Source organism: Bos taurus, chromosome 2 (assembly GCF_002263795.3).
Source record: "Bos taurus isolate L1 Dominette 01449 registration number 42190680 breed Hereford chromosome 2, ARS-UCD2.0, whole genome shotgun sequence".
Lineage (NCBI taxonomy): Eukaryota > Metazoa > Chordata > Mammalia > Artiodactyla > Bovidae > Bos > Bos taurus.
This window is the reverse complement of record NC_037329.1, coordinates 94365242-94390605: the sequence shown is the minus strand read 5'-3', so window position 1 is coordinate 94390605 and position 25364 is coordinate 94365242. Positions and strand designations below refer to the sequence as shown.

The 25364-nt window shown below is 39.4% G+C and overlaps 1 protein-coding gene across 11 annotated transcripts in view; it reads left to right on the top strand.

Moving 5' to 3' along the window:
* INO80D (INO80 complex subunit D) overlaps positions 1-25364 on the top strand; it is a 70563-nt gene that overhangs the window by 32829 nt on the left and 12370 nt on the right. For all 11 annotated transcript variants that reach the window (XM_024975216.2, XM_010802256.4, XM_024975222.2 and 8 more), the window contains 5 exons: positions 10471-10695; positions 14604-14713; positions 16188-16321; positions 23239-23456; positions 24173-24330. In XM_024975216.2, coding sequence (XP_024830984.1) covers positions 10471-10695; positions 14604-14713; positions 16188-16321; positions 23239-23456; positions 24173-24330 — 845 coding nt within the window. The remainder of the gene's footprint in view (positions 1-10470; positions 10696-14603; positions 14714-16187; positions 16322-23238; positions 23457-24172; positions 24331-25364) is intronic.

Here is a 25364-nt window from a genome sequence, read left to right as displayed (position 1 = left end):
ACATATGTAAATGCTTAGCATAATACCTGATTCATGAGAAATGACAGGTAAATGGTAGCCGAGAATCCTATTTTAATTCTGCAGGTGACCTGAACATTAGTATTGGCAGTATTTGCCTTTGATCAGGAGCAGTTTATATTCCATTCTTCCTTAATTGCCGAATTCTCAGAATTTGTGTTAGACTTGTGACCAGTTGTCATCGTCTTTATCTCTATAGAACTTTACTTTCTTGGCCAGTTTTGCTAACATGCTTCTTCCTTGACTCACCATGATACTCTGCTTTCCTGGCCCTTCTTTCCCTTCAGTGTGTATTTCTCCTTTTTACAAGCAGTAGTCTTTAGTTCTTGCCCAGCTGTCCCTTTATTTATTTATTTATTTTTCCAGCTGTCCCTTTAATCTTTTGCTCTTCACTCATTTGTTTGTTCACTCACTCAGCATATTCTCGTTGAACTCGTATTATGCTTCAGGCAGTGTTCTGCTTCAGGCACAGGGTACCGCATTCTTTCCCTTGGGTGAAACTGGGGTTGCTTTGGTTTATCACCCCTCCTATGCCTGCGGCTGCACGTCTGCATCTACTGCTGTGCTCTCTCAGGAACTGTGTCTTGTACTGCAGATGACCTGTAGAACAACTTCCTTCCAGCTTCTAGTTGTACTCCACCGTAACAGCAAATGGAGAGCTCTAGGAAGCTGGTCCTGCCTAGCCTGTCCATTATATCTTCAAGAAATTTTTGCCACGTGAGATTTGTGAAAAGGTTTTGCCATTTAAAATCCCTCAATGTGTGCATTGTGTTTTGGGAAGAAAAACAGACAGTGGTTTGATCACCGCATTCCCCTCTGAAGAACCTTTTCATGAACTTTCTTCCTAAATTAAAATGGTACTTAAAGAAATTTGGGGAGACAGTTTGGCCTTGTTTTGGCAAAGGTTCCTTGGTTACTTAGTGTAGTTGTAGATGTGTATGTCAAAGCAGAGCTCTCAGGATTTTATTTGGAGAAGGCAATGGCACCCCACTCCAGTACTCTTGCCTGGAAAATCCCATGAACGGAGGAGCCTGGTGGGCTGCAGTCCATGGGGTCTCGAAGACTTAGACACGACTGAGTGACTTCACTTTCACTTTTCACTTTCATACACTGAAGAAGGAAATGGCAACCCACTCCAGTATTCTTGCCTGGAGAATCCCAGGGAGGGGGGAGCCTGGTGGGCTGCTGTCTATGGGGTCGCACAGAGTCAGACACGACTGAAGCAACTGAGTAGCAGCAGCAGCAGTAGCAGGATTTTGCTGAGGTCTCTCAGTAGCAGAAGTAAGTTGGTATCTTAAATGTATTATTCAGTTCAGTTCAGTTCAGTCACTCAGTCCTGTCCGACTCTTTGCGACCCCATGAATCGCAGCACGCCAGGCCTCCCTGTCCATCACCAACTCCTGGAGTTCACCCAGACTCATGTCCATTGAGTCAGTGATGCCATCCAGCCATCTCATCCTCTGTCATCCCCTTCTCCTCCTGCCCACAATCCCTCCCAGCATCAGAGTCTTTTCCAATGAGTCAACTCTTTGCATGAGGTGGTCAAAGTACTAGAGTTTCAGCTTTAGCATCATTCCTTCCAAAGAAATCCCAGGGCTGATCTCCTTCAGAATGGACTGGTTGGATCTCCTTGCAGTCCAAGGGACTCTCAAGAGTCTTCTCCAACACCACAGTTCAAAAGCATCAATTCTTCGGCGCTCAGCCTTCTTCACAGTCCAACTCACACATCCATACATGACCACAGGAAAAACCATAGCCTTGACTAGACAGACCTTTGTTGGCAAAGTAATGTCTCTGCTTTTGAATATGCTATCTAGGTTGGTCATAACTTTCCTTCCAAGGAGTAAGCGTCTTTTAATTTCATGGCTGCAGTCACCATCTGCAGTGATTTTGGAGCCCAAAAGAATAAAGTCTGACACTGTTTCCACTGTTTCCCCATTTCCCATGAAGTGATGGGACCGGATGCCATGATCTTCGTTTTCTGAATGTTGAGCTTTAAGGCAACTTTTTCACTCTCCTCTTTCACTTTCATCAGGAGGCTTTTGAGTTCCTCTTCACTTTCTGCCATAAGGGTGGTGTCATCTGCATATCTGAGGTTATTGATATTTCTCCCGGCAATCTTGATTCCAGCTTGTGCTTCTTCCAGTCCAGCATTTCTCATGATGTACTCTGCATAGAAGTTAAATAAGCAGGGTGACAATATACAGCCTTGACATACTCCTTTTCCTATTTAGAACCAGTCTGTTGTTCCATGTCCAGTTCTAACTGTAGCTTCCTGACCTGCGTACAAATTTCTCAAGAGGCAGATCAGGTGGTCTGGTATTCCCATCTCTTTCAGAATTTTCCACAGTTTATTGTGATCCACATAGTCAAAGGCTTTGGCATAGTCAGTGAAGCAGAAATAGATGTGTTTCTGGAATTCTCTTGCTTTTTCCATCATCCAGCGGATGTTGGCAATTTGATCTCTGGTTCCTCTGCCTTTTCTAAAACCAGCTTGAACATCACGAAGTTCATGGTTCACATATTGCTGAAGCCTGGCTTGGAGAATTTTGAGCATTACTTTACTACCGTGTGAGATGAGTGCAATTGTGCGGTAGTTTGAGCATTCTTCGGCATTGCCTTTCTTTGGGATTCAAATGAAAACTGACCTTTTCCAGTCCTGTGGCCACTGCAGAGTTTTCCAAATTTGCTGGCATATTGAGTACAGCACTTTCACAGCATCATCTTTCAGGATTTGAAATAGCTCAGCTGGAATTCCATCACCTCCACTAGCTTTGTTCGTAGTGATGCTTTCTAAGGCCCACTTGACTTCACATTCCAGGATGTCTGGCTCTAGGTCAGTGATCACACCATCATGATTATCTGGGTCGTGAAGATCTTTTTTGTACAGTTCTTCTGTGTATTCTTGCCACCTCTTCTTAATTTCTTCTGCTTCTGTTCGGTCCATACCATTTCTGTCCTTTATCGAGCTCATCTTTGCATGAAATGTTCCCTTGGTATCTCTAATTTTCTTGAAGAGATCTCTAGTCTTTCCCATTCTGTTGTTTTCCTCTATTTCTTTGCATTGATCTCTGAGGAAGGCTTTCTTATCTCTTCTTGCTATTCTTTGGAACTCTGCATTCAGATGCTTATATCTTTCCTTTTCTTCTTTGCTTTTTGCCTCTCTTCTTTTCACAGCTATTTGTAAGGCCTCCCCAGACAGCCAATTTGCTTTTTTGCAATTGAACAGTAATTACTGCCAGGAACTACTTACCTTTTCACATACCTTAATGATGCCTTCAATAGAATAAAGTTCTTAATTTTAATGAGTACAATTTACTAGTGTGTTTTTTTTTTTTTCCTTTCTGGTTAGTTTATTTGTGACTCACTTGAGAAATCATTGCTTATGCCAGGATTATGAAGCTATTTTCTCATAATATCTTTTAAAAGATTTATTGTTTTACTGGCAGTCTTTCTGGAATTTATTTTTGTATATATTATATGTGATGTGAGTTAGGACCAAGGATCATTTTTTTTTCCAATATGACTTCTATTTAAGCAACACTATCGAACACTTGCTTTCCATTGCATTGGAACCCTTGACATATTATGTGTTTGTCTGTTTGTGCATTTTCTAATCTCTTCCATTGGCCTGTTTGTCCTTGTGCAATAACTTAAAGTTTTAATTAGAATAGTAGCTTCATAATAGATTTTAATCTTTTTAAAGAAAGCTTTTGGTTTCATTGCTTTTTCTTCCTTTTAAATTTCTTATTTTTTCATTGCTTTCTTTTCTATTTGGGTCCACCATGCGGCATCTTCCCTGATCAGGGATTGAACCCCTGCCTCCTGCACTGGGGTGTGGAGTCTTAACCACTGGACCGCCAGGAGAGTCCTATTTTGTTGCTTTCTGTTCTTTATTGTTTTTTCTGTTTGGCTTTAATTTTTTGAAGTTTTTAAGATAATAGCTTAAGTCATGTAAATCTGAGATATTTCTGGTATAGATGCTATACCATTTTCCTCTAAACACTGTTTTTAGCTGCATCCTACAAATTTTGGTATGACATGTTTTCATTTTTATAAAATTTTATGACATGTTTTCATTTTTATTAAATTTTATTAAATTCAAAATACTTTCTAATACCCACCCCACCCCACCTCCTTTTTTTTTTTTTTAAATCTCTGTGCAGCCTGTGGGATCTTAGTTCCCTGACCAGGGGTTGAACCCAGGTCCTTGGCAGTAAGATCTAGAAGTCCTAACCACTGGTCTACCAGGAAACTCGAATACCTCTTTTGATACCTTGTTTGGTCTATGGGTTATTTAGAAGTGATATTTAGTTTACACATATTTGGAGATTTATCAGGAATTGGTTTCTCATGTAATTGTGTGTTTAACTGTGATCAGAGATCACATTTAGATTAGAGTGTTCTGTAAATGTCAGGTCAACTTGGTTAATAGTGTTGAGGTTTTCTCTGATTTTCTTTCTTTTCGTCTTGGGTGATTTCCTTTCATTTTGTTCTATCCATTACTGAGAATGGGATGTCGAAATCTCTATTTGACCTTTTTTTTTGTTTTAAGGCTTTGTTTTAAGGAAAATTACATATCTTCTTTATTTTAAAATTATCCTTAATAAAATAAAATAAAATCATCCTTAATATTACTACATTTGCCAATAGAGAAAACATATATATGCTTGAATGTGAAAGACGGGGTTAGGCAACATAGATGGAGCGCAGGACCACCAGCTCCTGAGTAAGACTGTTGGTATCAGTGTTCGGAGAGTTTCTTTTGCAGTCTTGTTTCTACCATGAGAGACTAAGCAGAATCCTTTTTTATTATTCAATTTATTTAAACTAAAAAACAACTAAAACAAAGTGCCCTAAAACATAGCTTATCTATTTTTCCTCCCATATACCTCTGTCTCTGGCATCAAGTGTTTTGTTAAAGATTCCACATACAAGGAGAGGTCATATGGCATTTATTTCTCTGACTTATTTCATTTAGCATAATGCCCTTGATGTCCCTCCATGTTGTCACGAATGACAGGATTTTTGTTTTTGTGGCTGAATAATATTCTATTATGTACATCTCCTGCAATTTCTTTATCCATTCATCTGTGTGTGGGCACTTAGGTTGCTTCTACATCTTGGCTATTGTGAGTCATGATGTAGTGAACCTGGTGATGCTGATATCTCTTTGAGACAGTGATTTTATTTCCACTGATTATACATCCCCAGAGGTGAGACTGCTGGGTCATGTGGTAATTCTGTTCTATTTTTAATTTTTTGAACTGTTTAGACTGTTTCCCACATGTCTGCTCCAGTTTACATTCCCACTAACAGTGTACAAGGGTTCTCTTTTCTCTACAGCCTCACCAACCCTTGTTATTTCTTTTTTTTTTTTTCCTTGTTATTTCTTTTTGATAACAGGTATTCCAACAGGTTGGAGGTGACATCTTACTGTAGTTTTTATTTTTGTTTTGTTTCATTTTTTGGCTGTGCCCTGCAGCATGTGGGATCTTGATTCCCCAACCAGGGATCAAACCCATGCCCCTGTATTGGGAGCATGGAATCTTAACCACTGGAACACCAGGAAAGCCCTCTAATTCTTCAGACATTTTGTATAATTCACCAGTGAATCCGTCTGGTCCTGAATTTTTTCTTTGTGGAAAGTTTTTGCTCTTTTGTTTTAATAAATTAACGTTAATTTTATTTGTAAAATTTCTTGTTGCTCTGAGATTACAGACAAGCCTAAAGTCTTAGGAAATCAAGTTCGGAATTTTACTGTTCTGTACGTGGGGCTATGAGTAGCATCTTAATACCTATACTTATATTGTGATTTCACACATATTATTCCTCTTAACCATGGGAGATAGAGGAGCCAGCTATGTCTCTCATTTCACCAATGAGAAAATTTAAAGAAGGAAGGAGACTTAACACTTACTGAGGAATGCTGTAGGTACAAGCTCTTGTCACTGCTGGTAAATGATAGGACCTGGCCTTTCTCTTCCTAGTTGGGTAATCTTCCTCAGCAACTAGGTTTGAAGAATGTACTTGCATGCTCCATCCTGTTGGATTCATGCAACCCCATGGACTATAGCCTGCCAGGCTCCTCTGTCCAAGGGATTATCCTGGCAAAAATACTGGAGTGGATTGCCATTTCCTATTCTAGGGGATCTTTCCAACCCAGGGATCGAATCCAAGTCTTCTGCATTGGCAGGTGGATTCTTTATCACCGAGCCACCTGGGAAGCCCCTTGAAGTATTACTCTCAAGCCGTCTTAGAGTGGAAGGCACCTTGAAGACTTTCTAGTTTAGGACCTTACCAAGGATGGTCTGTGAACTTGTGCTAGTCTGCAAACTGCCAGTTGTTGGGCCACAGCAAGATAAATAAGAGAGTTATGAATAAGCTCTGAAAACTTTTATCACGACATAACATGCCTCTGCATCCAGGTGCAGCTTCCCATGGTTAACTTGAGAACCATTCATTCAGTCCATTTTCTGTGCAGTAATAGAGTCTTTTTCAGAGAAGGCAATGGCACCCCACTCCAGTACTCTTGCCTGGAAAATCCCATGGATGGAGGAGCCTGGTAGGCTCCAGTCCATGGGGTCTCGAAGAGTCGGGCATGACTGAGCGACTCCACTTTCACTTTTCACTTTCATGCATTAGAGAACGAAATGGCAACCCACTCCAGTATTCTTGCCTGGAGAATCCCAGGGACAGAGGAGCCTATGGGCTGCCCTCTCTGGGGTCGCACAGAGTCGGACACGACTGAGTCAACTTAGCAGCAGCAGCAGCAGAGTCTTTGTAAATAGCAGTGTTGGCAGTTGATTATTTACCCTACCTTTATTTTCCCTTTAAGACTTAACTGTTTCTCTTCTCTTTCTATTATGACACTTCCATTCTCTTAGTTATGCAGATTCAAAGTCATTATTGACTTTCTTATCCTTCATGCCCAGTCACCGAATTCTTTTGTGATAATGGCCCTTATGTGTCTTGTTCTTTCTATTATCTCTGTGGCCTTTTACTTTTAGTTACTCCCAGTTGTTAGCTGTTGACTTTGAAATCTGTATCTCTTCCCTAAAAGTGCTCAAGTTTATAATTTCCAACGGTTTTTCTACCACTCCCTTTGATGGCTCCTCTGCATTTTAAATGGAATTTGAGCTTCTCAGGTGGCTCAGTGGTAAAGAACCCTGTTGCCAATGCAGGAGATACAGTACATGGAGGTTTACTCCCAGATTCGGGAAGATCTCCTGGAGGAGTAAATGGCAACACACTCCATTATTGCGTGTGTGCTAAGTCACTTCAGTCGTGTCCAACTCTTTGCGATCCTATGCGAACTATATAGCCCACCAGGCTTCTCTGTCCACGGGATTCTCCAGGCAAGAACACTGGAGAATCTTGTTGGTTGCCACACCCTCCTCCAAGGGATTTTCCCAACCCAGGGATCGGACCTGAGTCTCTTACATCTCCTGCATTGGCAGGAGGGTTCATTACAGTTAGCTCTACCTGGGAAGCCCTCCAGTATTCTTGCCATGGGCAGAGGAGCCTGGTGGGCTGTAGTCTGTGGGGATGCAAAGAGACGGACTTGACTGTGCATGTATGCACGCAAAATGGAATTTATTTCCTACCCCAAATTTTCTCTTGCTGCTGTTTCCTGGTCTTTGCCAGTGGAACTGCTGGCTGATAATTGTCCCTTCGGCTTCTTCCTTGCCCAGGTGACAAATCTTTAATACATGCAGATGACCTCTCATGTTCTCCAGTCCTGCTGCTGCCATCTTGGTGTGGGGTCTTTGTTATTTCTTACCTGGAATTTTTTTGTTTTTGTTTATTGGCTGTGCCGAGTCACAGCCAATTGCTGCTGCTAGGGCTTTTCTCTAGTTGTGGCGAGCAGGCACTACTCTTCATTGCCCTGGCTTCTCTTGGAGGTTCTCGGTGAGCAGGTTCAGTGGTCGTGGCGAGTTTGCTTAGTAGCTGCAATTCGTGGTCTGGAGCACAGGCTCAGTAGTGTGGCGCACAGGCTTAGTTGCTCGGAGGCAGGTGGGATCTTCCTGGACCAGGGATCACATCTATGTCTCCTGCATTAGCAGGCGGATTCTTTACCACTGAGGTACCAGGGAAGCCCGTCCCTGGGGTTTTGTAATAACTTCTTCATTACTCTTTTCTTCTGTCTCTTTCTCCGTTTATATCTGCCTATGTGTAATCTTTCTCATGCACAGCTCAGTTATTGTTAGCTGTATTCTTAATAATTTATAGAGTTCTTCATTGCCTGTGGAATACGGGTTAAATTCTGTAATCTGGCCTTTGTGTTTGGCCTTGCCCATCAGTACTCTGCATACCCCTCTCCCTAGCCCACCTAAGCTCTTCAGTCCTTGCTGTTCCCCATCCTGTCCATCTCTGTATCTTGGCGTATTGCTTTATCCTTGTGAGATCCCTTTTTTTTCTCATCTTCAGATTCCACCTTTTCTTCAAGGTTCTGTTCTGTTGTCATCTTCTCTACGAAGCCTTTCATCCTGGAGTCTTTTCAGTAGACGTTAAAAGCATTTTATCTGTACCTCTCCTATGTTACTTGTTGTTCTCTATCTCACATTAAACATACTAACAGCATTTACTGGCCCTACCAGAACTCTCAAATGGAGACCTGCCGTGAGACTTAGGGAGCAATTAAAAGATTGCTGTGTTCTATCCCATGGAAGTTCTGGGTCAATAGATCTACGGTGGGTTTCCCAGGTGGCGCTAGTGATAAAGAATCTGCTTGCCAGTGCAGGAGACATAAGAGACATGGGTTTAATCTCTGGGTCCAGAAGATCCCCTGGAGGAGGGCAGAGCAACCCACTCCAGTATTCTTGCCCAGAGAACCCCATGGATGGAGAGAGGACTGTAACCTGGCGGGTTACAGTCCATAGGGATGCAAAGAACTGGACATGACTGAAATGACTTAGCACACATGCATGCATATCTAGGGTAGGTCTTGGGAAATTGAAATTTTAAATAGCTCCTAGCTTTTCACAAAGTATGACAGACATAGAGCAAATGTTGGATGTCAAGTAGAGGAAAAGACTGAAGTGAGATCCTTCAGTTGGTATATCTGTAGTAAAAACTGTGCTGAAGAAAACGTGACTTAGGACATATACTAAACAGAAGTTTACAGAGTAGCTGGTTATGAGCTATTTTGAAGGAAAGAGGGGTGATACCACTCAAGAAGAGAAGAGAAACTGAGCAGTATTTACTGCAAATTAGTAAGATACTATATATCATTTGGAGTGTCACACGTGTTTTGTTTATGTTAGGATATAAGAGAAGGAAGGTAATATATAATATAATACAGGTTGGTTTTCCTGTCTTATGTGCATTATTCCTAATAGAAAAAAAAAATGAGGTCACATTTGTTCCCTAGGAAAATGACTTTGTTAACTTCCCTGTTAGTGAAGTGAAGTCGCTCAATCTTTTTGTGACCCATAGACTGTAGCCTACCATGCTCCTCCATCCATGGGATTTTCCAGGCAAGAGTACTAGAGTGGGTTGCCATTTCCTTTTCCCTGGTGGTAGACATTGCTAACTAACCACCGTACTGTTTCTTTTTGAGCCTGATATACTCTCAGCATCCTTTTCAACATAGTGCTCCAGCCAGGGCTACCGGTCAATCAATATTAGCATAAAGACAAAAAGTGCTCAGTTGGGTCTGACTCTTTGCAACCCCATGGACTGTAGCCTACCAGACTCCTCTGTCCATGGGATTTTCCAGGCACATAGACAAGAATATCCCCTGGAATATCCTCCAGGGGATATTCCTGACCCAGGGATCAAACCCACATTGCTGGTGTCTCCTGCATTTGCAAGTGGATTCTTTACCACTGCACCACCTAGGGAACCCAAAGACAGAAAAGCCTCTGTGTAATTCCCTGGGATGTGAAATGTTTAGGATATTTCCTTGGTTTGAACAAATGCTGTAGAATGATTGTGATCCCTACAATCAAAATTCTTTTAGTGCTTAGCAAAAGAAGGTAGTTAAAAACCAGGGCATCTGAAAGGGCAGCTCTTAGATGTATTCACTGCTCCATTTCTGGCATGACCTATCTTTTATGAAATTATGCTGAGTGTTTTCATCATAACCTTCATGTCATTCATTCAGACTTGTTAGTAAATCGAGGTAAAGAAATTATTTTCTTCCCCCAGATACCTCTTCACTTAAAGTTTAGAAGACACTGATACATGGAATGTCTTAATTATGACGGACTAAGAAGTTTAAACCTCGTAGAGCATTGGATTGTCTCTGCTGCCCGCTTAGTGTTAGAACACTGTACTCGTTTTCAGCTGCTCTACTGAATTCTGTTCCTCTCGTTTCATTGTGTATGCTCATGAGCCACCAGTTTCAGCCCTGTACATCCAGCCCCCTTTCCTCAACCTGCTTTTCCCTTTTCTAAAATGCACCTCCCATGTAATCAAGTTTTGTGTTTCTCTCCCTGTACTTTCTAGGTCAGATGATGATGACATGGAGAGTAGGAGCTCCAGGGTGACCCAACTTTGCACTTACTTTCAGCAGAAATATAAGCACCTCTGCCGCCTGGAGCGGGCAGAATCTCGTCAAAAGAAATGCCGGCACACATTGAGGAAGGCCTTGCTGCAGGCGGCTAGTAGAGAACCAGAGTGTGCTGGCCAGCTGATCCAGGAGCTGCAGAGAGCTGCATGCAGTCGAGCCAGGTCAGAGCTCCACACAGCCACCTGTTTCTAAGAGCTCACCCTGTTTTCTCTATTTTTTGAGAGGATAGTCAAGACACAGAGAGTGGTGGACATATTATCCTGATGTACTTAAGCCCTGTATTTTGGTTTTGTTGCTCAAAGTTCTTCAGCGATGGCAAAATTATCCTGCCACAAGCTGACCATCAAAAAAAAAAAAAGTATTACTAGAATTTTGCTGGAGTTCAATTAGAATTTATTTAGTAGAGAATTTGGGAATGCTACCTGTCTTTAAAAAAATACAGTGCTTAAAAAATTTCTTGTTAAGTAATTTCTTGTAAAAGTAATACTTACAGTTTTTTTTTTTAACTACCAAAGTGGTGTTTTATGTTTTTGACTTATATAAGCATTTTCTTATATAAGCATTTCCATTATATTTTCTGGTAATATATACATTATCCCAAATATTGTATTCAGAATGTTTTATTACACTGGATTTTTTTGGGGGGAAAAAGTCCCTTCTGTTTATAATGAAGATATTTGCTTATTGTGAAAGTTTGAAAAATATGGAAAATAGCAGAAAATCTCCATAATATCACCATTCACAAAACAGAATGAGCACTATGAATATTTTTATTCTTTTTCCTCCTAGTCTTTTTCTGTGTGTGTGTGTGTGCAAATAAACATTATATATGTAAAACATTTTGGGGTTTATATATACCTAAATATTACCAGAATTATCTCAAGTTGATGGGATTATTGATAAAGTTTTAAAAAATTTGTAGTTTGTGTATTTTAATTTTTCAAGGACGATCATAAGTCATTTGAGGGAAAAAGGGTTTAAAACAAGCCGAAAACTAAAAATTAACCTTTGCTTTGTAGCTGTTGATCATATTCCTTACATAACTATACTATAATTTTTGAAATTTCATTTTCATTTTGTGTATTTTGATTTTCATTATATTTGCTTTAACAAAGTAACCTATTTTCCAGTTGAGTATCTCAAAAAATAATATGCCCTGAAGAATTTTCTGCTTCTTGGCATATTTGGAGTGGTTTGAAACTACGTATGTATATCTGATATACCTCCGTAGTGGCTGCAGGCTGCAGTATTTCCTCTTTCTTTCAGAACTCTCAGTCTCCTGTCATGGAGTAGTGTCTGTACGAGAAGGTATTTAGGGCTTAACTTACTTCTTACGTGGTCAGAGACTTGTCTTTCTGAGAGAAACATTCCCAGATTCCCCTGACTGTGTTTGGCCTCCTAATACACACGCTTTTGTGCTCTGTCCTCTGCTTCATTGTAGAATTCTCTACTTACATTAATGTCTCTCTGTCATACCAGACGAGGGCAGGGACAGTGTATATTTTGTTTTTACTCTCCAGTGTTGATGCATGAATGAATAGAATTGAACAAGTGAGGGTCTGTTTTCTATTTGTTAGAAGAACTCACTCATTTTGATATACGTTTTATTTTTTTACTTTTTATTTTTTTGATATACGTCTTAAAATAAAGATATCTAACGTTTATATGATATAATGCTTTCAAGTGTATAATTTCAGTAGAAATTTTAGTTTTGTCCAGCATGAAGCAATCTAGATATAGATCACTGTCTATATTGGGTCTCATATATTGTTACAGCTCTGTCAAAGATGTGACATATAAAGAGACTATACTGTGAGTTTGGGACAATTTGCTATCTGTATGGAAACTGTACTTACCTATGATTTTTAACTGGCAGAATCAACCCCTTTTTATCATCTCCCAAACCACCTTTAGTGATGTTTTTCAGAAAATTCCATGATAACCAAGTGTTACAAAACAGACACCAAGATGAACTCAAATTACAGATCTCAAATTTATGTGATATCATTTGCTTATGTCCCCCATGATTAATAAAATGCTTTATTGTTCACTGCATTGCTGATAATTATATGCCAGTGTGCTCTAATCATTCCTTGGTGATTAGTTCCTTACTCCTTTACATTATATATAAGGTCTTCAAAAATCAACTCAGTTAACTAACTTCCTCTGTATGTAATATTTTTGTTATCAGAGGCCTAATTCCACAGAAAACATTTAAAAAGTTGCTGTTAAATATTTTAGAAATTGAAACTATAATGGCTACCTTCTAATAGGTATTCTTAAAATATGGTTTAGATATAAACTTCATTTCAGTTCAGTTCAGTCACTCAGTCGTGTCCGACTCTTTGCGACCGAATCGCAGCATGCCAGGCCTCCCTGTCCATCACAAACTCCCGGAATATTCTTTATCTAGTAACTTTGTCATTTATGGGTGAGCATGTAGAATAAACCATTGAAAGAGCTTAAAATTTATAAACCTGAGTCTCAATATCTTATAGCCCACAGTTCTGCAGAGAGATAGTATTGTTTGTATGGAATCTTCTTTTTTAACAGAGGATCCAGTAGAGCATACAAACTGGAAGCCCACAGTAAATATTTTCATGTTAACAGCATCAAAACCTTTGTTTCATTGGGATTATTCTCTATGGGGATATTGAAATCCTAACTTTGGGTTTATTTTAAGAGATAGATTGGTGAGTTAGAACATAATGATGATTCTGAAATCGAAGCCAATGGTTTACTTTGAAGTTTAGGATAAAGTAAGTGAGGGCTGTGTTGTAACACGAGGCCTGGCACATGGTTGAGTAAATTACTAAAGAGTTCAAGGAAAGTTACCCATTCAAATTGGAGAGCTACCTTCTATTTAAATCTCAACCAAGAGAAATTGGGCTTAGCTGCCAAAATAGTAAAGCTTCAGTTTTTGGAAATTGTGAGCTTAATGACCTACTTCCTCACTCGTGATCCTGACAAACCTAGCAGAACTCTTAATTAAAGCCGCTTCTAAGGCAGCACCTTTTAGCATTCAGTATATGAAAGTTACAATTGTAATAGAAATATTTGATGTAACTTAGATTCTATATGACCTTTTCTAATTAATGTAAATCATCTCACTTAAATCCTTAGAATGATACTAGAAACAAACAATTGAAAAGATTTTTCAATTTTTGATGCCTGACTTGTGACTCAGTGCACCAAGTAGATTCTTTTTCCATACTCAGGCACGTGTGAAGGCCTAATAGTTTATGACATTTGATAGAATTACATAGGTAGCATAGTTTTTATACTTCCAAGAATTAATTTTTTTTTTTTAATTTAATGTTTGTATAAAACTATGGAAGGATTACAAACTAATAAAATGAACACATATTAATTAATAAAGCGAGTGGAAGCTGGCAAATTGAGACAGGGGTGGAAAGGAGATTCTTCATTGCTTAGCTTTCTGTTCTGCATCCCATTCCTCATGTATTAGGTTCATTATTTTGCAGGTGTATTGTTTAGAAGCTTTCTGAGGCCAAAATCTAACAATGTTGATAATAGTGGTGACTGACAACCATTGATTCTTTACTGTGTACCATACTCTATACTCTACGTGGTGTTTTAGATGTGTTACGTCTTTTGATGCTTGCCTGTCAGCTAGAGGACTCTTATCTCCACTCCACAGGTGAGGAAGTTGAGACTTAACCAAGGCTAAGTAACTTGCCCAAGATCACAGAGCTAGTAAGAGGCAGAGCCGAAATTCAGAACCAGGTCTGTCTGATCTAGTCTCATGGTCTTCACTATTTTCTACTGCTTCCTTGTGAAGTAAAAGAAACCAAAATATCACTTAAAAAAAAAAAAAAAAAAAAAAACCCAAAATAGATAGACATAGCTGAGGCCAAATTATAATGTAATTATTTGTTTTGTCAGTTGGAGAAATATTAGAACTGGTCATTGTAATTCATACTTGCATATTAATTAATGAATCTAGGTAGTTAAAAGTGTGAATGTTATAAAATAGTAACATTATTTGAACAATTGTGCTAGATTCTTAAAGCATTTAAAAAATTCTTACTGTGTTTTCATTCCTTAGCGTAAGTCGGACCACGTTGAAGGAGATGGAAGCGGCAGCATGCAGTGGGACTGTGAAGGGCGAACAGTGCACCAACAAAGCCCTTCCATTCACCAGACATTGCTTCCAGCGTATCCTCCTGACTTAACTGAGTGCACATTGAAAAGTACTGGCTCGTTGGGTGATATATTTCATTCTTAGGCCAAGTGAATAATTCTTGAAATCATAGCTATTTAGTATTTAAAATAGTTTTTATATTACTTCTGATTTTCTTGGTGTTTACTCAAAGTTTCTTGCATTTGTTTTGCTCAAAAACTGAAGAGCTTTTTTTTCCTGCTTATGTCATTATAGTTCTGTATTCAACAATTATATCGAAATGGGCAAAATGGACAGCAAGTAGTAGGTTCTTCCAATGGCTGTCATTTAAATAAAATTTTTTTAAAATAAGATTCTGGTCCTTCCAGTAGTTGTAGGTAGTTTGTAAGAGATAACCATGACACCCATTGACAGGAAAATAAAATCCCATTATTCAAAAACTGTCTTTAGTCTTCCAAGAAAGTTATACAGTTTTATAGTTTTTTTTTTTTTTTTCCCACCGTGGGATTAATTTGCTCTTTTTATTGAGTACATGGCTGATCTGAAATGTATGAAAGATAACAAACATCAGTAACTAGGAAAGAAGATATCCTAAGAAAGCATATACATGAGGAAAACCTATGTTAAGGAACTTCAGGGTGATCATGAAATCTTATTACTTTCACTTCTATTAAACATTTAAAGTTGAGTAGGATTTTCAAAATTAATATAGTAGCAATTACTTCTTTACTCTTTCCTTCCTTTCTCTTGGTATTGTATTTTCACAGCTTTTTCAGCAACAGTTTCTATGCAGTAAAGGTTTTTTTCCTGTATGCTTAATTGTAAAAGCATAAAGGAATAAATGAAAGATATTCCCTTAATAGATATAAAGTATAAATAGATATAAATACAAAAGATATATACTTTATATCTATTATATGGAAATGTAGTTAGTGGCTAAAAGTATCACTGCTTAAAAATGATGATGACAAAAAGCTGATGTTCCACTTTTAATAGTATAGTTTTAACTTTAAAGTAATATTTCATAAGTTAGAAGTTTGAGTTTGGTATTGGAAATGTGAAATGAAAAATTCGAATATGGATAGATGAGTTTTTTTATAATTAAATCTTTAACTGTTTATTCTTTATTAGTATCTTAGGCAGAAATTTTCCTTAAAAGAAAGTTTTGTTTTTGTTTAAACCATCATAGTGTAACTTTTAGGAGTTAGTGTGTTAGGAAGGAAATGACCCTGCTTCTCTAAATAACAGAAATCAGAATAGCCATAAGAGAGACTCATGTTAGGAGCTCATTAGCAAAATAGACTCCTTTAAAAGTATCTTCTGATAATTGAAGATGATAAATTCAACTGTTACCATTTTCTATAATAGTAGTTGGGTTGGTTCTTTAGCTTTTGTAGAAAACAAAATTTATATTACTAAGCACAAGTAACTGAAGAAATAAATTTTATATAGAAATTGAAAATTTTAATTGTTTCAGTGTATTTTATTCTTAACTTAAAAAAAACCCAGATATCCTCTTAAACCGCTCTCAGCAACTCTTCTCAAGTTGCACAGCCAAGTTCGCAGATGGACAGCAGTGTTCTGTGCCCGTCTTTGACATTACACACCAGACACCTCTGTGTGAAGAACATGCCAAAAAAATGGTAAGTTCAGATTTTATTTTCTGCAACAGAGGCTTTCAAGGTTTTGGTTTTTTTTTTCATATTGGTATTTTAAAATTTTTATTGAAATATATTTGACTTAAGATGTGTTGATTTTTTTTTTCTCTATAGTAAAGTGACTCTGTTATACATGTATATACTAACATTTTGAGGCTTTAAATGGTTTGATAGCTATCCATAGTAGGAAATGTTTTGTGACTTGGTACAAACTATGTGTGTATATATGTTACTGAAACAAGTTTTGTGAAGCTCTTTTAGTTCTTCATATTTTGTAGTCTGTTTTATTTCACTAAAAAAAAATGTTGATAATAAGCTACTGATTAATTTTATACTCTCATTACAAAAGAAACTAGAAAATAGTAGTTACTTAGATATGGTCATTTTGCTTATTATCTATACCTAGTCCATACTTCTTCTTAAGATACATTTTCTTATACTTAGGCAGATTTTCCAAGATCTTTCTTGCCTCATTTCTCTAGGTTTTTGCTTTACTTGTATATAACTCTGTGAATGTCTTGCTTATCTGGTGAAATTTCAGCCAAAAGCCAAACCCTATTATAATCCCATTGAATTTAATTATTGCTTTAGTTAGTGCTGGTAGCATAAGCCCTAATTAATGCAGAATAATTGAGAGGAGAGACAAGTCTGAATCAGTGAATTGTCTGAATTATATAATCACTTAAGATAAAGGCAGTTCCCCATGAGACCACTCCTGAGTTCTGCTGTTTGCAAAGTATTGTGCTGGGTACCTGTGTGCTAAAAAACTGAGTAAGACAGCTCTTACTTGCTATGAGCATATTTCAGTGTGGGCCATTGGACAGGACTTAGTATTGTAACACCGTGGTCCTGGCATGGCCACTAGCTAAGTGCATATGGAGGAATTTTTGGATCTCATTCTTTTTAGACCTCAGTTGTCATATATTAAGTTTAATGGCTGCTGCTTCCTGAACGTCTTTTGGTTTTTAGATTTCCATTATTGACCATATATTTTGAAATGTTGTATATTAAAACTACACATACAAATGTTGAGTAATTATTGTAACATTTAAAATAAAGACATTTTTGTTAGCTCGCTGAGGCTTTATCATGGTTAAAGAATGACTTCCATATGTTTTTTGAACCACTTTTGAGGACCTTCATTGGTGGTCTCATGGACCCTTGGTAACATAGGCTCTGTAGCTTTCAAACCACTGATGTAAATGATCACCATTCTAGCATACTTCTAATAAGACTAGGAGAATATTGTTAAATAGCGGGGGTCTGTACTTCAGGATCTGCTTTATTGATTCAGTGAGTTGATCAGTATAACAATTATGTGACTACTTCTAAAGAAATTGAAAGCAGTTTATTCTTTTCAGCTGGTTAAATATTCTACTTAGACAAATTCAGCTGGGCAAACATAAGGTTGAATTAGTATAATAAACTTAGTCATAAAATAATATTTATTATATAATAAAAAATATAGTGTAAATAAATTTATATTGATCAGGTTTTTAAAAGGTATTTTCAATGCAAAGTTTTTACAGTGATACAAATGATACAAATGGTTTTCTCTCTGGAGGCAGTTGTAGAATCTGACACGGGTTTGAGCTATTTTTAGGTGAAAAATTACATAAGAGAGTATAGCAACACATGTATTCCATCAGTGCACCAGTGAGAGACTCGATGGTAAAAACTATGCTGATCTCATGGCTCTACTTTCCAACTATATGCCATCATTTTTCCCTGCTGCTGCTGCTGCTAAGTCGCTTCAGTCGTGTCCAACTCTGTGCGACCCCATAGACGGCAGCACACCGGGCTCCCCCATCCCTGGGATTCTCCAGGCAAGAACACTGGAGTGGGTTGCCATTTCATTCTTCCCTACATTATTGTAATAGTCTCCTAATTAGGCTCCCTTCCTCGTGCCATGCCTCCTGCACCCACATGAGGTGCTTGCATATCAGCCAGTGTAGACCGTGTGCACGGGTCCCACTGTCTTTGAATTACGTATAATAAAGTTCTCTCTTTTCATTGTACAGTTTTGTGAATGTTGACAGTGCATACAGTTGCATAAACACCACCATAATCAAGATACACAATAGTTCATCACCCCCTCAAAAGTCTCTAGTGCTGCCCTTTGTAGTCAGCCTTTTTTTATCCCCACTGATCTACTTCTGTCTCTGTTTACATTTTCCAGTGTCTTATAAATGGAATCGTTGAGTATGTAGTCTTTAGAGCAGGCCTTTCAGAATATAGATCTGATCGTTTTAGTTCCCTGCTCAAAACCCTTCCATTGGCTTTACATCACATCTAGAATCCAGTTCAAAATTCTTAATTGTGCCTGTGAGGCACTTCCTCATCTGGCCCTAGAAACCTCTCCAGCTTCATCTTACACCATCTCCTCACCCTCCAGCAACACTGGCCTTCTTGCTCTTTCTTAAACACTTTACATATGCTTCCATCTCGAGAAGGGTGTGGCAACCCACTCCAGTCTTCATGCCTCCTCTTGCCATGGCAGAGGAGCCTGGCAGGCTACAGTCCGTGGGGGTCTCAAAGAGTCAGACATGACTGAGCAACTAAGCACAGCACAGCACAGCATGCTCCCATCTCAGGGGCTTTGTACTTGTTTTTGTCTTTTCCTGGAATGTTCTTTCCCCAAATTCTCCATGTCTCACTCCTTCTTCATATCATTCAGGTTTCTGATCAAATGTCAGTTCATTTCCACCTCCCCTCTACCCTGCCACTTTTTATGCTCATTTATTGTTGTTCAGTCACTAAATCGTGTCTGACTCTTTTGTGACCTCATGGACTATATATATAGCCCACCAGGCTCCTCTGTCCGTGGGATTTCTCAGGCAAGAATGAATGAAAGAAAGTGAAAGTCCCTTAGTCATGTCTGACACTTTGCGACCCCGTGGACTATACAGTCCATGGAATTCTCCAGGCCAGAATACTGGAGTGGGTAGCCTTTCCCTTCTCCAGGGATTCTTCCCAACCCAGGGATTGAACCCAGGTCTCCCACATTGTAGGTGGATTCTTTACCAGCTGAGTCATAGGGGAGGCCCAAGAATACTAGAGTGGGTAGCCTATCCCTTCTCCAGTGGATCTTCCCGACCCAGGAATCGAACCGGGGTCTCCTGCATTGCAGGCAGATTCTTTACCAACTGAGCTATCAGGAAAGTCCAGGCAAGAATACTGGAATAGATTGCCATTTCCTTCACCAGGGGATCTCACCAAACCAGGGATCAAACCCAAGTCTCCTGCATTGGCAGGCAGTTCCTTTACCACTGGGCCACCAGGGAATCTTCATACTCTACCTATTTTCCTTCCTAACATTTGTATTTACCTAATGTTGTCATGTATGGATGTGAGAGTTGGACTGTGAAGAAAGCTGAGTGCTGAAGAATTGATGCTTTTGAACTGTGGTGTTGGAGAAGACTCTTGAGAGTCCTTTTGACTGCAAGGAGATCCAACCAGTCCATTCTGAAGGAGATCAGCCCTGGGATTTCTTTGGAAGGAATGATGCTGAAGCTGAAACTCCAGTACTTTGGCCACCTCATGCGAAGAGTTGACTCATTGGAAAAAACTCTGATGCTGGGAGGGATTGGGGGCAGGAGGAGAAGGGAATGACAGAGGATGAGATGGCTGGATGGCATCACCAACTCTATGGACGTGAGTTTGAGTGAACTCCAGGAGTTGGTGATGGACAGGGAGGCCTGGCGTGCTGCAATTCATGGGGTCGCAAAGAGTCGGACACGACTGAGCGACTGAACTGAACTGAATGTTATTTATTAATTTATTTGTTTATTTTCTGAATCCCCCTACTAGAATGTAAACTTCACAAAGGCAGGAACGTTGTTTGTTCATTGCTCTATCTGCAGTGCTTGGAGCAAAGATACTCCATAAGTAATTGTTGAATAATTGATTGGTAGGTACATGGCTTGTGGGGTAGGGGCAGATTCTGAACTAGACTCAGCCACTGGATAGGACAGCCATTGGTAGAAGAGACTCAAGCTGTACGAGGTCCAGGCTGGCAGACAGAACATGGTATTCAACAGGAATGAACTTGTAGAACAGAGGGTAAGGTATTAAATGGGTTGTTGTCCTGCAGAGAAATATTAATAGAAGGGGACAGTTGAGAATGCTGGGAGTGAACAGTGTTCGTAGATAGCGTAGGTAAAGGAACAGTTGGCTTTAGGAACACCTCCAGGACACAGGTTCTGGGCTTTCTGGAGGAGCCAAGTTAAGGGGATAGCAAGAGCCAGACGGGGCCTTGGTCACGGGCGGTTCTATGTGGAGTGTTGCCAGGATACACAGCATAAGCTTAGAAGAGTAAGGAAGAAGCCTAGACCAGAACTAGTAGGGCTTACATATTTTTAACTAGAGCTCTCTGACTTCCTCATATTCAAGACCCACGCTGGTCCTAGAGGGAGATCCTGGAGTACATGCCAGCTCCTGGTGGGGACTGGCAGCTGCTTATTCACTGCATAGTGGGCATAAAAAATGTAGACATCAAGTGTTGAACCAAAAGGAATTACAGAGCCTGGAAAGCACCCCGTCTTCTGTTGTTTTCTAAATTTGTTTGCGACTTTTGAGTTTGTAATAGTGTTTGGATTCAGGTGTTTGGCTGGGATTAACCTTCTTTTAGATTTCTTGGATTTATGCTTAATTTTATTCTTTCTTGGTATGTTTGTTGCTACTGATATTTATTAGTCTTCAGATCTTTTAATGTATTTGGTTATAAAAGTTATTACTGAATTCATCAACTCAAAGGTGACATCAATCATAGAAACCACAATTATTTTATATACCATCCAGATGGAAAAAATGTTGCACAGTGCATTTCTTATCACTTAAATTTTTTGTTTTATACTTATCAAAATAGCTTTTTTAGACTTAGACATAAATATTTTTATCTTCTATTTCACCCCTGATTTCAGCTAATTCTTGATGTGTGAAAGGCAGTATATAACATCTGCTATACCACAGCTTTGTTCTCTCTGTGATTATTTTCCTTTCTCATTTGGTTGTTGCTTTGCAAAAAAAAAGGTAGAGGTGGGGATTGTGGTCAGTTCTTTAATAATGAATATTTGCTTCGCTAATAACAATTTTCTGCCTTGCTTCTTTCTGTGCCTTTCTGCACACCCATGTTTTTCCTCTACATGTAAAACCAACAATGTGCAAACCTCAGTTCAAACAGAGTACAGAGAGCTATGACCAACTTTGAACATGTAGGCAGCAGCAACTATAATGACCTGGCTGACAGAGATAATAATATGCCATTATTGTAAAATGCTCCCCAACTGTAGTGATAGTAAAATGTGCATCTGGGAATTGATGAAGTACCGTTTTCAGATTTAAGGGTACTAGCTGAAGAAAGCTAGTTGTATTGCAAGCTTCTTGTTTTTGCTGGTTCTTCCTTTCCCTCCTCACTTAACTGCAGCAGTTTTATAAAGCTGTGTCCCCACTGTCTCCTCTCTTTACCTTGTCACCGTGGTCCATGTGAATTATTTGAAGGGCTTCCACTGTGTTCAACTTCCGAGTCTACGCCTCCATGCCTTTCTTGCATCCTGTGCACCAGATACAATTTTCTCCTGCCCACCCTGGTCATCTTCACACCTCAAACAGTATGTGAGCCCAGCTGAATTCCTTAACTCTGATTCTGTTTATTCTGCTGTGCTCTGTATCCCACAAACGGCACCCTCACCTAACAATCACCTCAACTAGGAACTCTAGAAACACTTAGAGTTTTATATTCCCCTCATCCGCACCACAGCCACGCAGCTGTCATATCTTGAGAATTCTCTCTCAGCAAGCCCTTGCTTTTCTGTTCTTGCTCACTTTGCCCTCAGCTGTTTATCTTCTAATATCTGTTGAAATCGCCCTGTGATTGGAATTTTTGCCTTCACTCACTTGCCCCTTCTCTTTATTCATTTACATTGTTTCTACCAGGTTAGTTAATCCTGTTACTAGTATTCCCATTATTTTTTGGCTGTGCTGGGTCTTCGTTGCCGCACAGTCTTTCTCTTGTTGTAGAGAGCAGGGTACGCTCTTGTGGTGCACGGGCTCTAACACATGGGCTTCAGTGTTTGCAGCTCGCAGGTTCTAGAGTGCGGGTCGGTAGTTGTGGCATACAGGCTTAGCTGTGCTCCTCAGCATGTGGGATATTCCCAGACCAGGGATCGAACCAACGTCTCCAGAATTGGCAGGCGGGTTTTTATCCACTGTACCATCAGGGAAGTCCAGTTAATCCTTTTAAAACATCTGCTGTCATCAAAAATCATTCCCCATTGCCTATAAAATAAAGTTTAAAATTCTGAACAGAGTATTCAGAGTCATACAGGATCTGGTGCCAGACTTCCTTACAGCTGACTTTTATATTTGACCCTCCATCATATCCTCAAGCAACAGGCCATACCCAGTTATTTGCTGTCCTTTTTGTCTCATTTGTGCTATTTCCTTTAGCTTAGAGTGGTCTTCCCCCTTATCCCAGCAACTGAAAGTCCTGTTGATGCTTTAATCCCACATAACTACAAGTAATGAATTTTCCATTTGCATACCCTTAGACAGTATTTATATCATCACCACCCAGTTTTTCCTATAGTATTTATGTATACTCATGTTCATGTTTTTCCCATGGGATACCAAGTAAGTTCCTCTGGAGCTCAAATCAAGTTTTATTCAGTTCTTTTATACTACAGCACCTGTGACAATGCCTTTAAGTGTGGAATGAGCTTTATGTATATATTGAATTGATGTGAATTAAATTTTAAAATGAATTTCATATTCATGTAATTATTGTTATACATAGTTTGTGGCACTGTATAAAATAATAAGAAACATAAGCATTTTTTTCAGATAGCAGTTTGCTTTTTCCCGAATAATCTGAGTTTAAAAATACACGTTTATTCATTCCAAAGGATAATTTCTTGAGAGGAGATAGCTCCCGTAAAGTTCAGCACCAGCAGCAGAGGAAACCCAGGAAAAAAACCAAGCCTCCTGCACTTACCAAAAAACACAAGAAGAAGAGAAGGCGTGGACCTCGTCGACCCCAGAAGCCCATCCCCCCTGCAGTCCCCCAGGGGAACCTCAGCATGCCCACCAGCGTCTCACTGCCAGTGGAAGCCTCCCGCATTCGGTCAGTGGCTGTGCCAGGACTCACGTCTCCTTTACGTGCTCTGATTGTTCTCAGAACATCGGCTTCCTTTCCTGTTGGAAGTAGGCTAAAGGCACCCTGTGGTGTATCAGCTTAGACTCTGTAGTTTCTAGTAGGATTTTTACCAGATACCTGATGGGTTTAGATCTAAAGTAAAGTTTTCGATTAAAATCCAAGGGAGCAGATGCTGATATTGGGAATTTAATTGTCTCTTCTCAGATTTTTCTGTTTCAACAGAAATTGCATATATGTTCCAACAGAAACGTGATGCATTATTAATTTTGACAGGGGTAAGCATTTTGACCCGATGAATGATGCTTCTGTTTCAGCTGCAAATTTCAGTTTTACCTCTTTCATCTTTGTTTAAAAATTACTTTGGCCAGATTAAAAACTCTACCGGAAAGTAGTAAGACACACTTGATAGACCAGATTGTAATTCGTTCTACTAGTACACCAAATTGCAATTCATTCTACTAATTTGCAGTAAAAATAGTATTTCAAAATGGTTTCCTTCTCTTAATACATGGGTGAAAATTTGCAGAAATATGTGAGCGCATATGGTGAGGTCTGCCGTTCTGGTTTCAGATCTTAAAGTAGGCAAGGAGATTATTTTGAGTTAGGGTTTTCCATTTCTGCTTCTGGTGACTTGGTGGGAAGGTAAAGTGGGGGTGGTGGGCCAACCGTGTCATCTTCCCCAGGAGCCCGTCCACACCGGAGCTGAGCGCTGATGAGTTGCCGGATGACATTGCCAATGAGATCACCGACATTCCACACGACTTGGAATTGAACCAGGAGGACTTCTCTGACGTCCTTCCGCGGCTACCTGATGACTTACAAGATTTCGATTTTTTTGAAGGTACGGTCAGTATTATAGATTCAAGAAAACTGGTTTCTCAAATGAATTTTTTTTTTAAAGGGAAATAGTTTTTTTTTTAATATGTTCAAAGTATTCCTCCTCACATGTAATATGGACAGAAAATATAAAGTGCTAAAGCTATTTTATTCTCTTTAGAAGGAGTACATTTTTAAAAAAATGATAATATAGGTTTAGTAAATCAGTAGGTTTGATAGCTAGGTTTATAACTTTATTCCTTTAAAATGAGTGGTGGTGTTGGTTGTGGTGGTGGTGGTTTAGTCGCTAAATTGACTCTGACTCTTGCAACCCCCTGGACTGTAGCCCACCAGGCTTCTCTGTCCATGGAATTCTCCAGGCAAGAATACTGAAGTGTATTGCCATTCCCTTCTTCAAGGGATCTTTCCGACCCAGGGATTGAACCCAGGTCTCCTGCATTGCGACTGAGCCACAAGGGAAGCCCCCAAATCAGTAATTTTAGTTTATTTATTTTCTAACCTTTTCTTTTTGACTACGTTGCATGGCTTGTGGGATCTTAGTTCGTTGACCAGGGGTCATGGCAGTGAAAGCGCTGAGTCCTAATCACTGGACCGCCAGGGAATGCCCCTACTTTAGTTTGTTTTTGAATAAAGACATTTTAAACTTGAGTTTATTGAACTTTCAGAACTTGTCTTCATTTTGATACCCCACCCTGTACTTCAGTTGAAGTGCACTTTTCCACAACATTAACCCCACCAATTGTTTAGTGCTTTCAAGGGAAATCTTTTCTACTCTGAGAATGTTTCCTTCACCATTAAAAACTGGATATTTTTGCAGTGATTACTCCAGTTCCTAACAGTAGGTTTTTTGATATTGGAAAGGAAATCAGTGTAGCTTCCATTTTATGAAAATTCCTTAGAAATGGGAGACGTGTGAGAGGGGAAGAGCAGAGAGTAATGCAGAAACGTGGGAAAAGGTAACCAACAAAGTGAGCTGAGCACTTGCTTTTGTGCTGAGATATACGTGGAGTTCTGTGTTCTGGGTTCACGGGGCTGTCC